Source organism: Lepidothrix coronata, unplaced genomic scaffold, assembly GCF_001604755.1.
Source record: "Lepidothrix coronata isolate B3197 unplaced genomic scaffold, Lepidothrix_coronata-1.0 Scaffold119, whole genome shotgun sequence".
NCBI classification, from domain to species: domain Eukaryota; kingdom Metazoa; phylum Chordata; class Aves; order Passeriformes; family Pipridae; genus Lepidothrix; species Lepidothrix coronata.
In genome coordinates, this window is record NW_016690299.1 from 2732948 (window position 1) to 2744011 (window position 11064).

The following is an 11064-nucleotide window of genomic DNA, read 5'->3' on the forward strand; positions in this document are numbered from 1 at the left end:
TGCTTTGGAAGAAAGGATGTAAAGAATGCTACTTTCCCTCTTCCCCCTTCTCTTTCCCCTTCCCCCTTTTTCCCTTCCTTCATCAGAAAGTGTCAGTTATAGAGAAGTGTTTTCACTGCCTTCTTCAAAAATGTGTTACATTATTGGTCTGCTTTTTTAGTAGTATAGCAGGCTTTTCTTTTTCCTGGAAAAAAAATATGATAAAGAAGAAGAAATAATTGTCTTTGTAGAAAATGTTTATTTCAAGGCAGTAATTTTCATACACCTTTCTAGCTCATCCTCCTCCTTTTCAAGGGGGCTGGAAACCCAGCACTGCTGCCCCTTGGTTTTATTTAGTTTGTTGTGCTCATCCTCAAAAATGCTTATACCATTGGGAGCCAAAATTTGTGTCAAGGAGATAAAGGCAAATATAACACTTTCAGTTTAGATGCTGAATGATTTTGATAGAATGCATGGATATTTAATATCTTGGTTTTCATTTTGTGCTGATGGATCTTTCACACAACACAAGTAAAGTCACATTTTTACAAGAATATAACATACTATTATTCCTCTTTTCCCCTCAAACAACAGAAAAGGTCAGGTATGGTTTGGGGTTTAGGTGTTTTAATTTTTTCTCATCCCTTGAGAAAGGTGCATCAATGTTCATGTTCAGATTGGCTGTAGAAATGAAAAGTCTTTTCAAAGCCTCTCCGTCTGCTGCTGCAAGTTAAAACACTAGTAAGAGACCTTATTTCTCACCCTCTGAGCTCTCAAGCCTTGCAATTCAGTATGTAAAATTAAAATAAAATTCTCACATTCCAAACCATGTTTTTAATAGTTTTCTTTGTGTTTAAAGGCACTGAACAGTCTTCCTTACATACTGGTTAAATGGTTGATTTCAGTGGGTTCTAGATTTCAAGGCAGTGGTGAAATTCTTAATTTTCTATTTTCTGATTTTCTAATTCTTCTCTGATTTTCTAATTCTTATTTTCTGAGTTTTGATTTTCACATTCTACCCCAAACCTACCGGGATTGAGAGGTATCTTTGAATTGAATTTAGGTGGCTTATGCTGAGCCCATAGTCTGATAAATTTAAACTCTTTTGAGCATGTAATATACGGAATTTTTCATTCTGTGAGAGTTTAAGAAGTACTTCAGGGAATCACCTACATAGTAGGGATTGAAAAATAGCACTCTAGGAAGTGTGTTGTTCCTGGATGCACTGGTTTATTTGCTAAAAACACCAACAGCAATCTTTACAGGAACATGTTCCTTTCTGTTTTTATAGGATGCGAGATACTGCCAGAAAAGTGGAAGAAAAGTATTTTTCCAACCTTGCAACACATGTAGAATTCCTTCCAGTGGAATGGAGATCAAAACTGACCCTCGATGGAGGTACTTTGCTTGGTTCTCTTGCTGTTGCCAGTAGCTGCAGTCTGCAAAATCCTCCTCAGAATTTTCAGCCTTTGTTCTCTGCCTGTGGCTTGCTTGGATTTTTCTTTGGTTTTGTTTGCACATCCCATCCCTTGAAGTGTTCCAGGCCGGGTTTGGAGCAACCTGCTCTAGCGGAAGGTGTCCAGGCTCATGGCAGGGAGATGGAACCAGATGGGCTTTAAGGTCCCTCCCAACCCAAACCAGCCTGTGTTTCTGTTTTATCATTCTCCTGTATGTAAGTTAAGTCTCCTTTTTTTTTTTCCCAGACACTGTGGACTCCATTACTCCGGATAAAGTCCGAGGTCTGCGGGATATGCTGAACAGCAGCGCAATGGATATCATGTACTACACGAGTCCTCTGTACAGAGATGAAGTAAGTGTGTAAAGCCTGGTTTTATGTAAGTTCTACTAGAGCAGGGCTTGGAGGCTGGACTTGGGAACGTCAGCACAGTTTCCTTCTGAGAAACCCTGATGTGAAGGATGTTAACACTTTTTGTAGGAGCGTAATGGTCACCTACAGTAGTCAAATACAGAGTTTTAAAAGTGGTGGGAGTAGAGAAGCCAGAAAAGGGTGCAGTGTAATTTATTTAGAGCAGAAATGTCTGTCTAAAACGGTTCTGTACCAACAGCTTAGAAATAGAAAGGATTCCCACTGTGTTTTCAATAATTTCTGCAATAATTTAGAGCAATGGGAGTCCACAGAGCTGAGATTCTTCTTACCCCTCACAAAATCGTTGGACATTTGTCATTTCCTTTTTGTCAGATGGGATGGCAGCACGTGCAAATATGCCCTAGGCAGTTTTATTGCATTTGTGTACACTTGGCCTTGCAGGGAAGGCAAAATGATTCACAGTTACTCAGTTTATTAGGGGGCTGTTTATTTCTTATTTATCCAGTTTATTCTGGATGCTCCCATCTTACCTTGCCACATCTCTGTAGGAACATGTACTCTAGTCTGTGCAGCTGTAAAGTGACCCCGTGAATCAGAGGGGAAAAGCCTCAAATAAATGATAGTAGCCTTTAATAATTATAACCCTTGAATAAATTATAATAAAATATAATAAATAAATAAATGAAGTAGCCTGTAAAACATGCACAGTGCATCACCCCAGTAGCATCCCTCGTGTATCACACTTACTGGAAAACCCCTGTGGGGCTGTTTTAGGATTAATTTCTGTAGGAATTGTAATTTTTTTTCTGTATTGGCTGCTTTATATATGGAATAGTTAATCTTTTGACAATCTTGGTGTCCTGAGCATGGTTAGACTGGGGCAGGGTGAGATTTCAAAGCTTACAAGGGGTTTTGATGCTACTTTTCAGTAAAATCAGGTGTGTTTCAGTCCTTTAGACTGTAAACATAATTTTAACACTGAAAACTGTGCCTCTCTTCCTGCTCAGTACTTCAGAGTTCATTGATCAGGGTTCTCCCCTGTGTCTCAGGTTTCTCTGCCTGTTGTGTAACTGAGGCCAACATGAACTATTGTGGCAAGTGACGAAAATTTCCCTGGCAGCTTTAAAACAGATATTTTTAAACTGCATTAGAGGCTTGGCGTGTCTGTGGACATCTTATGGGAAACGGATTAGTGAGTGAAGTTCAGGTGTGCTGGCCAGCAGTGCATGAAAAACTTAATTCACTGCTCGGTAGAACTGTAGTTTTACAGGTTTATCACCATCCCTCGGGTGTGAGAATTGACAAATAAAATGAATGTGCTGTGGCTGTGCTTAGATCTGGTTATGGAATACTCAGCTGTGTTTTTCATCAAATCAAGTGAATTTTCTTGAAGTGTTTGCAACAACATACCCAAGTTACTCTTCCTTATCCCATTTTTATTTTCTCTGACCTAACTTTGCAGAGTTTTAACACGATAGTATCAAATGGAGCATTCTTCTGGAAAATGCTGGGGGGTTTCCCATCTTCAGTGTGGAGCTGTTTTGTGGCACTTTGCTCTGAGTGCTCATTCCAGCTCAGAAATGAGCTTTGCCTTCAAGTGTTCACATGGTCACACATTGCTCAGAACTAATGTACCTGCTCAGCACTTTGTTACACTGACACAATTCTTTGTGTACTGTGGGCACTTCTGGTGCTTTCCATCCAGAAATCCTGAAAGTATCTCGAAAGGAGTTTATTAAACTTCACTTTGCCTCTGTGAAATAAATTGAGCAATGTGGTGAGCTCAGCCTAGAGAAGGGTAAAGCTGCTGTTCTCCTCATGACACTCGGCAGTTATCAGATCCCAGAGTGGTGTGGGTTGGAAGGGACCTTAAAGATCATCTCATTCCACCCCCTGCCATGGGCAGGGACACCTTCCACCACACCAGGTTGCTCCAAGCATTGTCCAGCCTGGCCTGGAACACTTCCAGGGATGGGGCAGCCACAGCTTCTCTGGGCAACCTGTGCCAGGGCCTCACCACCCTCACAGCCAACAATGTCTTCCCAATATCCCTCTGGCAGTGGGAAGCCATTCCCCTTGTCCTGTCACTCCATCCCTTGTCCCAAGTCCCTCTCCAGCTCTCCTGGAGCCCCTTTAGGGCTCTCAGGTCTCCCTGGAGCCTTCTCTCCTCCAGGTGAACATCCCCAGCTCTCCCAGCCTGGCTCCAGAGCAGAGGGGCTCCAGCCCTTGGGGCATCTCTGTGGCCTCCTCTGGACTTGCTCCAGCAGCTCCACATCCTTCTCATGTTGGGGACCCCAGAGCTGGACACGGTGCTCCAAGTGGGGTCTGTGGCAGAGGGAGAATCCTTCCCCTGACCCTGCTTCCCACGCTGCTGGGGAGGCAGCCCAGGACACGTTTGGCTTTTGGGGCTGCCAGCACACATTGCACAATACTTGGATACAACTTTCCTTTCTCCTTTCAAGAATTTTCCCCACATCGAGAAGTACCAGAAGTGCTTCTTTAAAGCTTCTTAGCACTCTTCAAACAGCTCCTTAAGGGGTTTGCAGGTGGGCAGTGTGAGAGGCAGCCACTCTCTCCTTTCAGGGGCAAGAGTCCTTGTTCATATCATTTTCACACGGGACAGCAAAGAGCTGTCCCAGAGGCACTGGATGGCTCAGCTGAGCCTTCCAGGAGCGTGGTGGGTTGACCCCCTCTCTGATTTCAAGTATTGTTTCTTCTCCAGCGCTGTAGGAGAGTATCCAAAAGGTTCCTCTGACTCCTGACATGCAATGTGATACCAGACAGGCATTAATAATTCAGCACAGCCCTATGAACACCTCAGACAGTCTGGTCTCAGACTGCAGCCAACAGATTCAGCCATGGTGGTTTTGTGTGGCTGCAAGTTGTGCTGTTCAGGTCCTCACCCATACCAAATCCCTTTTTAAACATTATCAGATAATAAGGAAAAGCAATAAGTTGATGTTTTGCTGCAGACCTGCCTATTCCTAAATGAACAGTCATTTCACATTCTACTTCTGACCTTGCTGGTGCCATCTGTGGTAACCTAATCTCGGGGTTTAGTGTCTTCAGTGGGCGACTTCGTTTCACATCTGTGTCACTGTAACTTCATATTTCTTTAATAATGAATGGCTGTAACAGAGATTAAAAAGACTAATTGATGCATAGTAAATTCAGTGTTGTCACCTTCATTATAGTGCTAAATGCTTTTTTTTACTGATCTTCACTGTACTCACTTGCAGGCTAATTGTAATTCTGCAAATTATTGATATATGTCATGGCAGAAAATGCCTGTAGTACAGGATAAATATTATTTACATCAGTCATCCCAAAATCTCTATAAAGATTTGGTGCAAATAGTGTAGTAGCCTCAGATCAGTAGGAGATGTTTTTGGATTACTTCCTTCTCAGCTGAAGAGCAGGGAAACTTCACTGTCCACCTTAGAATCATGGAATAGTTTGGATTGGAAGGGACCTTAAACACCATCTTGTTGCACTCCCTGCCATGGGCAGGGGCACCTTCCACTAGACCAGGTTGCTCAGAGTCCTGACCCTGAAATGGCCTCATGGTTTGCCGTTAAACACATACTAAAAAGGAGAGTTAGTGACCATAGTCTTGAAATTTAGGGCACGTGTTAACTTACAGTAGAACTTTCATCCCTCTTGCGTATGAGGTTTTGCAATGGGAATATCCTTTCTTTGTGTATCCCTTTCAGCAACTAAAGGGAACTGTTTTAGGAGTGTTTGAAAACAAGATGTGGAGCAGGAAATTTTAAACTGAGACTATTTAACACTGGCTTTGCTTATTTTGTTGAACCTAATAATGAAGATGCTGCTTGGCAGCACTTCCATGGCTTGCTTAATTAATTGGATTGTCCTTGAACGAATTCTCAGCTTTACGAAGTGATAGGTTAATGGCTCTGCCTGAACCTAACAGTGACTTGTTAGAAATGGGTTAGACTCAGCTTTTCAGCAGCAAGAGTGGTCCTGAGAGAGAGACTTGGGTCTGGACAGACCCACAGATCCTTTTTTTGTTCCATCACTAAAATACACGGCCCTTCCCATCTGTTCCCACAGCTCCCGCTCATTCTGGCCTCTCATCTGTTGTTGTGACAATCCCCTGGCATCCTTCAGTGATGCCATCAGGGAGTGTGACAACTGTTGTATCCTGAGGGTCAGCAGCCTCACCAGCTCTGCCTCATGTGTTGGCATGTTCTCCTGGTTCACGTGGAGCAAAACCTCCTTGTCTTTGCTTTCACGGTCCTTTACAGTCCATCCTTGAGCTGCAGCTCTTCTGTTGGCTTTTAAGGGCCCTCTTCTCCCCCCAGTTGGCTCACACACTGCCTGCTTGCTGAATTTCAAATGAGTTTGCACTTTCTCCTGAAGTTCTCTTGACATTTGGAAAGGGCTGCTTGCAAAACTAACTGTTCCTCAGATCTCCTTGAAATTCCTTTCCCACAAAGGTACAAAAACACAGTCATGCTGTTCAAGCTGGAGGGGGTGCAGAGGTCGTGTTTCCTGCACTCTCTTTTCATTGGTAGCTTTCTGTTATTTTATTTCTCTTAGGGTTCAAACTGTTCATGTGGGAAGACTGTCCAGTGGGTGAGGGTCCTGTGGAGATGGCATGGAGAAAGGAACTCTGAGAGTTACAGCAAAGGGATGGTCAGAGCTGAGAGCAGTCTCAGGAGGGGACAATCCACATAGCCCAAGAGGAGAGGAAGTTTTTTTGTTGGATTTGACAGATCAAAAAGGTTTGGACTGGAGTGCATTGTTCAGGTTTTGGCAACAAGTGCCAGGGGAGGCTCAGGCTGGATATTAGGAAAAACTCCTTCACTGAAAGGGTGGTTAAGCAGTGGAACAGGCTGCCCAGGGAAGTGGTGGAGTCGCCATCCCTTGAAGTGTTCAACAAACAAGGAGATGTGGCACTTCACGATATGGTTTAGTGGGCTTGATGGTGGTGATGGGTCAGAGGCTGAACCTGATGATCCTGGAGCTGTTTTTCCAACCTTAATGATTGTGTGAATGAGGATTTGAGCAAGAGCAGCCTCAAGCTCTGTGTTACTGCTGTGCCCAGGTGCCAGCAGGGGTTTTGTACTCCTTGTTTTCTTGAAAAAAACTCATTTCCTGCATATTGAAGGGAAAGTGTCATTTTCTGCAGTGGTAATTTTGGCAGGCACCGAAAAGCCCCTTTGACCCCAGTGATCTGCCCACTAGAAGGGACCAGGGGATGGAGTTCTTCCTCCTGCCTGGATCTCCTTGGTGTGGGTCCAGGAGGAGTTTGTCCACCACACACACAGCCCACTTCCTTCTGCTTTGAAAGAACAGACATGCTACTCATGCTTATTTGTGCTGGTGTCTCACAGGGCTGCTTTGCCTCAGAGGAGAACGAGCAGCTGTTTGAGATGCTGGTGCCAGAGATTTAGAGGTTTGGATTTTTCCAGCTCAGCACAGGATGCTGTTAATGTTCTGCACAAAACTGAGCCAGACAGCAGCTCTGGATGTCTCACTCCCCGTCATGATCCAGCAGTTCAGACTTGCCCAATACCCAGGAGGTGATTAGAGGCATGATCCTGCTGCCCTTTTTGTCAGCCTTCCCACAAATCCTTCTGAAATGACAGTGATGTGTTTTATTTGACTCAGACTCCTATCTTGTCCGTATAAAGCACATGCCTGTACCACCAGGATTCCTGAATGGATGGAATGGGCTGTTTGGATTCCCTGGAAGCCATATGCCAAGCAGGCATGTAACTGGAAAGTAAAGGGCATTTTTTGGCCTGATCAAATCCAGCATCCTGGTCCTTGGTTGACAATCTGGTTTTTTGCTTTACCTTGAATTGCACAAACTGTCACAGAATGAATGTGCAGAAAGACCATTCCTGACTCTGCCTTTAATTTGGTTTGTGAAGAGCACACAGTGTTTAACCTCAGTTTGTCTGAATATAAGCTGATGACTTCTGAGCAACTTGATCCTGTGGGCTTGAGTTTCGTGCATGGAAGATTTATTGGCAAAACTTCAGCTGCTAAATGGAGCTTCAGGCAAATAGTAACCATAGAATGGTTTGGGTTGGAAGGAACCTGAAAGATAATCCAGTTCCAACCCCTGCCATGGGCAGGGAAACCTTCCACTAGACCAGGTTGCTCCAAGCCCCGTTCTACCTGGCCTGGAACACTTCCAGGGATCCAGGGGCAGCCACAGCTTCTCTGGGCAACCTGTGCCAGGGCCTCACCACCCTCACAGCCAAAAATTCCTTCCCAGTATCCCATCTAACCCTGCCCTCTGTAAGTGGGAAGCCATTCCCCCTTGTCCTGCCACTCCAGGCCCTTGTCCAAAGTCCCTCTCAAACTCTCTTAAGAGCCCCTCTAGGTACTGGAAGGATTTTCTCTGGGTATCTGTGAGTATTTAATGTTACTCCTGCAAGACTTGTAGCATTTTAATCCTACACTAAACTTTAGTACTGAAACAGCTGGTCTGCAAAAGGTGCTTCCCAGATTTTTCCCTAAAAATCAGAACAGGGAGAAAGGACTTTCCTGGGAAAGAGAACAGGAACAGTAGAAGATTTTCTCTACCTTTCCTTGAAATATTTCAGTGTTTGATGCTGAGGTAGGAAGGCCAACTGGGAGGATGAGATTTGATGCAGCTCTTTCTGGGAGAAATAGGAAGAGTTCCCTTTGTTGCAGTGTTTGATCTGTTCAGTAACAGACAGGTAAACATGCTGCATTTCCCTGGTCCTCCTGGAAGAGCTGAGGGTAACAGAGCAGAGCAGGCAGAAAATCAGCAGTCAGAGCAGCTGCACAGGGATCAGGGGAGCAGCTGACTGGGAAAAACATCGGCTGCTGCCTCATTTTTTCTGCTGTGAGATATTTGAGCTTGTTTGGTCTGTGGGAGAAGCCTTGGGAGGTGGTTATATGGGTTGGGAATATGGGAAACTCTGTGGGGAAAGCCCTGTGAAGACCTTGGATGGAGAAACAGCTCTGTGAATATTCAGTCCTACTGGTCCTCAAAACGAGGTGGGAACTGTGAGGGAGGAGAGGAGATGGAAAAAGGGAGAGGGGAGAGAGGGGTCTGGTCATGTTGCATCCCACTATTCCTTTTTTTTTTTTTTTTTTGTAGATGATTCCTGTTTTCCTGTTTTCAGGCAGAACCAGCAGGTGCTTCCTCTAAGCACACGATAGATCCTGTGGATCAGCAGGCAGTGAGGCTTGGGTTGTTTCCCAAAGGGAAACCAGTGGGAAAATGGCTCCTTTAATCAGGAATTCCTTGATGTAGGTGCAGTGAGAGCAGGAGAAGCGTTCAACAAGCTCAGGGTGAGGCACCCATTACTTATAACCTGACCATGAGGTGCAGCCACAGAGCAGCCACTTGAGTGTTGTGGGTTTGGGAGGATGAGTTGTTATTTTTTTGTCATTTGGGAGTTTTTTTATTTAATAGTATTTAATTAAGACTCCCACAGACCCTTCAGAGGGAGCAAAAAGACAAGAGTGCATAAAAAAACATCAGCTCCTAAAAAATTGATTTTATTACAGTGATGCCATTTAGGAGAGAAAATTTGGTAGACAGCTACATTTTTCATGTTTAAATTCCAATGAAAAAAATCACTGATTTTAGGAAATGCAAAGCCTGTTGTTTTTAAAAGGTATTTTTATATGGAGTGTTAGTATATATACCAAGCTGTAACTGCAAAAGGGATTTGAAAGCGTTTCATGTTGCAGTTGCTGGACTAAAACCCTGTTCAAATGAACTTTCCTTTTACAAGTTAGAATATTTTATGCTAAGAAAGCAAATCAGGACTAAATCATAGAATGGAATGGTAGAACGGCTTGGGTTGGAAGAGACATTAAACATCATCTAGTTCCAACCACCAATAAATATTACCTTATCTTCATATATTACTTAACCAAACAGTTTTTTATCTGGGACTTTAAATGAATATGCCTTTTCTTTTAATTTCTTTTTTTTTTTCTTGCTATACACCAAAAAGGTTCAGTTTCTAATCTTAGTGCTGGCACAGAACTTTTGGCAGGACACCAACATCCATAAGTGCTCACTGCAGGTAGAGGGCTTCTGGTTTGGCAGAGCAGCAAAACCAGACCATTCACAGTACCTGGAAATCTGGAGGATTTCCTGCTTCCACTCCACAGTTAAGTTTGGTAACCAGGAATTTGGAGTTTAGGAATAACCTCCATCAGATGATTCAGTTGAATCCAGTGCTTGGACTCTGCTTTGCAAACTTCCAAGTATGCAGCTATTTGGAAATCCATGCACAGTTTCTTAGTTGATGTCCATGTTTTTGCCTATCTTCCCAGTAACAGCATATATTTAAGGAGCAGGACAGTGAAAAACAGGGTTGGACTCAGTGCCCAACCAGGATTTTCCAAGAATATTCTGTTTTATGCCTCCAGATAGCAACAAAAAAAGATGTTTGTAATGGAAATGCCATAGTGTCAGAAGATTTTTTACCTGCTCTGTGCCTGGGGGGGAGATGACACAATATCATTCATCCTGGAAGTTGTCTGCTTTTCCAGGGAAATAGACTGTGCAGGAATGGGCTACAGGAGAGTAGAGTACAGGGCTGTTGAGCAAGTTGCTGTTGAGGTCCCTGGTGGCAGGATGATGGATGTTGGTTACTTTGGAGGGTATCCCAGCAGCCACCCATGGAAAGTGCTGGAGTTCTGTGTCCAGCTCTGTGGTCTCCAGCGTGAGGAGAACATGGAGCTGCTGCAGCAAGTCCAGAGGAGGCCACGGAGATGCCCCAAGGGCTGGAGCCCCTCTGCTCTGGAGCCAGGCTGGGAGAGCTAGGGAAGTTCACCTGGAGAAGAGAAGAAGGCTCCAGGGAGACCTGAGAGCCCTAAAGGGGCTCCAGGAGAGCTGGAGAGGGACTTGGGACAAGGGATGGAGTGACAGGACAAGGGGAATGGTTTCCCACTGCCAGAGGGATATTGGGAAGACATTGTTGGCTGTGAGGGTGGTGAGGCCCTGGCACAGTTTGCCCAGGGAAGCTGTGGCTGCTGCTGCATCCCTGGAAGTGTTAAAGGCCAGGTTGGAGGGGCTTGGAGCAACCTGGTCTAGTGGAAGGTGTCTCTGCCCATGGCAGGGGATTGGAACAAGATGGTCTGTAAGGTCCCTTCCAACCCAAACTATTCTATGATTCTATATCAGTGCTCCCTCATTTCACTGAGCTCCTGGCAGGAATCCCAAACCACTTTGATTTCAACTGATCCCTGCTGTTTTGTTCTGGGTTTTAATCAAAACCTTTTTAAAT

General features: G+C 44.4%; 1 protein-coding gene across 1 annotated transcript in view; it reads left to right on the forward strand.

Moving 5' to 3' along the window:
- The window catches only part of DDHD1 (DDHD domain containing 1), a 66494-nt gene that overhangs the window by 40120 nt on the left and 15310 nt on the right, over positions 1-11064 (forward strand). The window contains exons 5-6 of the mRNA XM_017825505.1: positions 1271-1377; positions 1683-1789. Of these exons, the coding sequence (XP_017680994.1) occupies positions 1271-1377; positions 1683-1789 (214 nt within the window). The remainder of the gene's footprint in view (positions 1-1270; positions 1378-1682; positions 1790-11064) is intronic.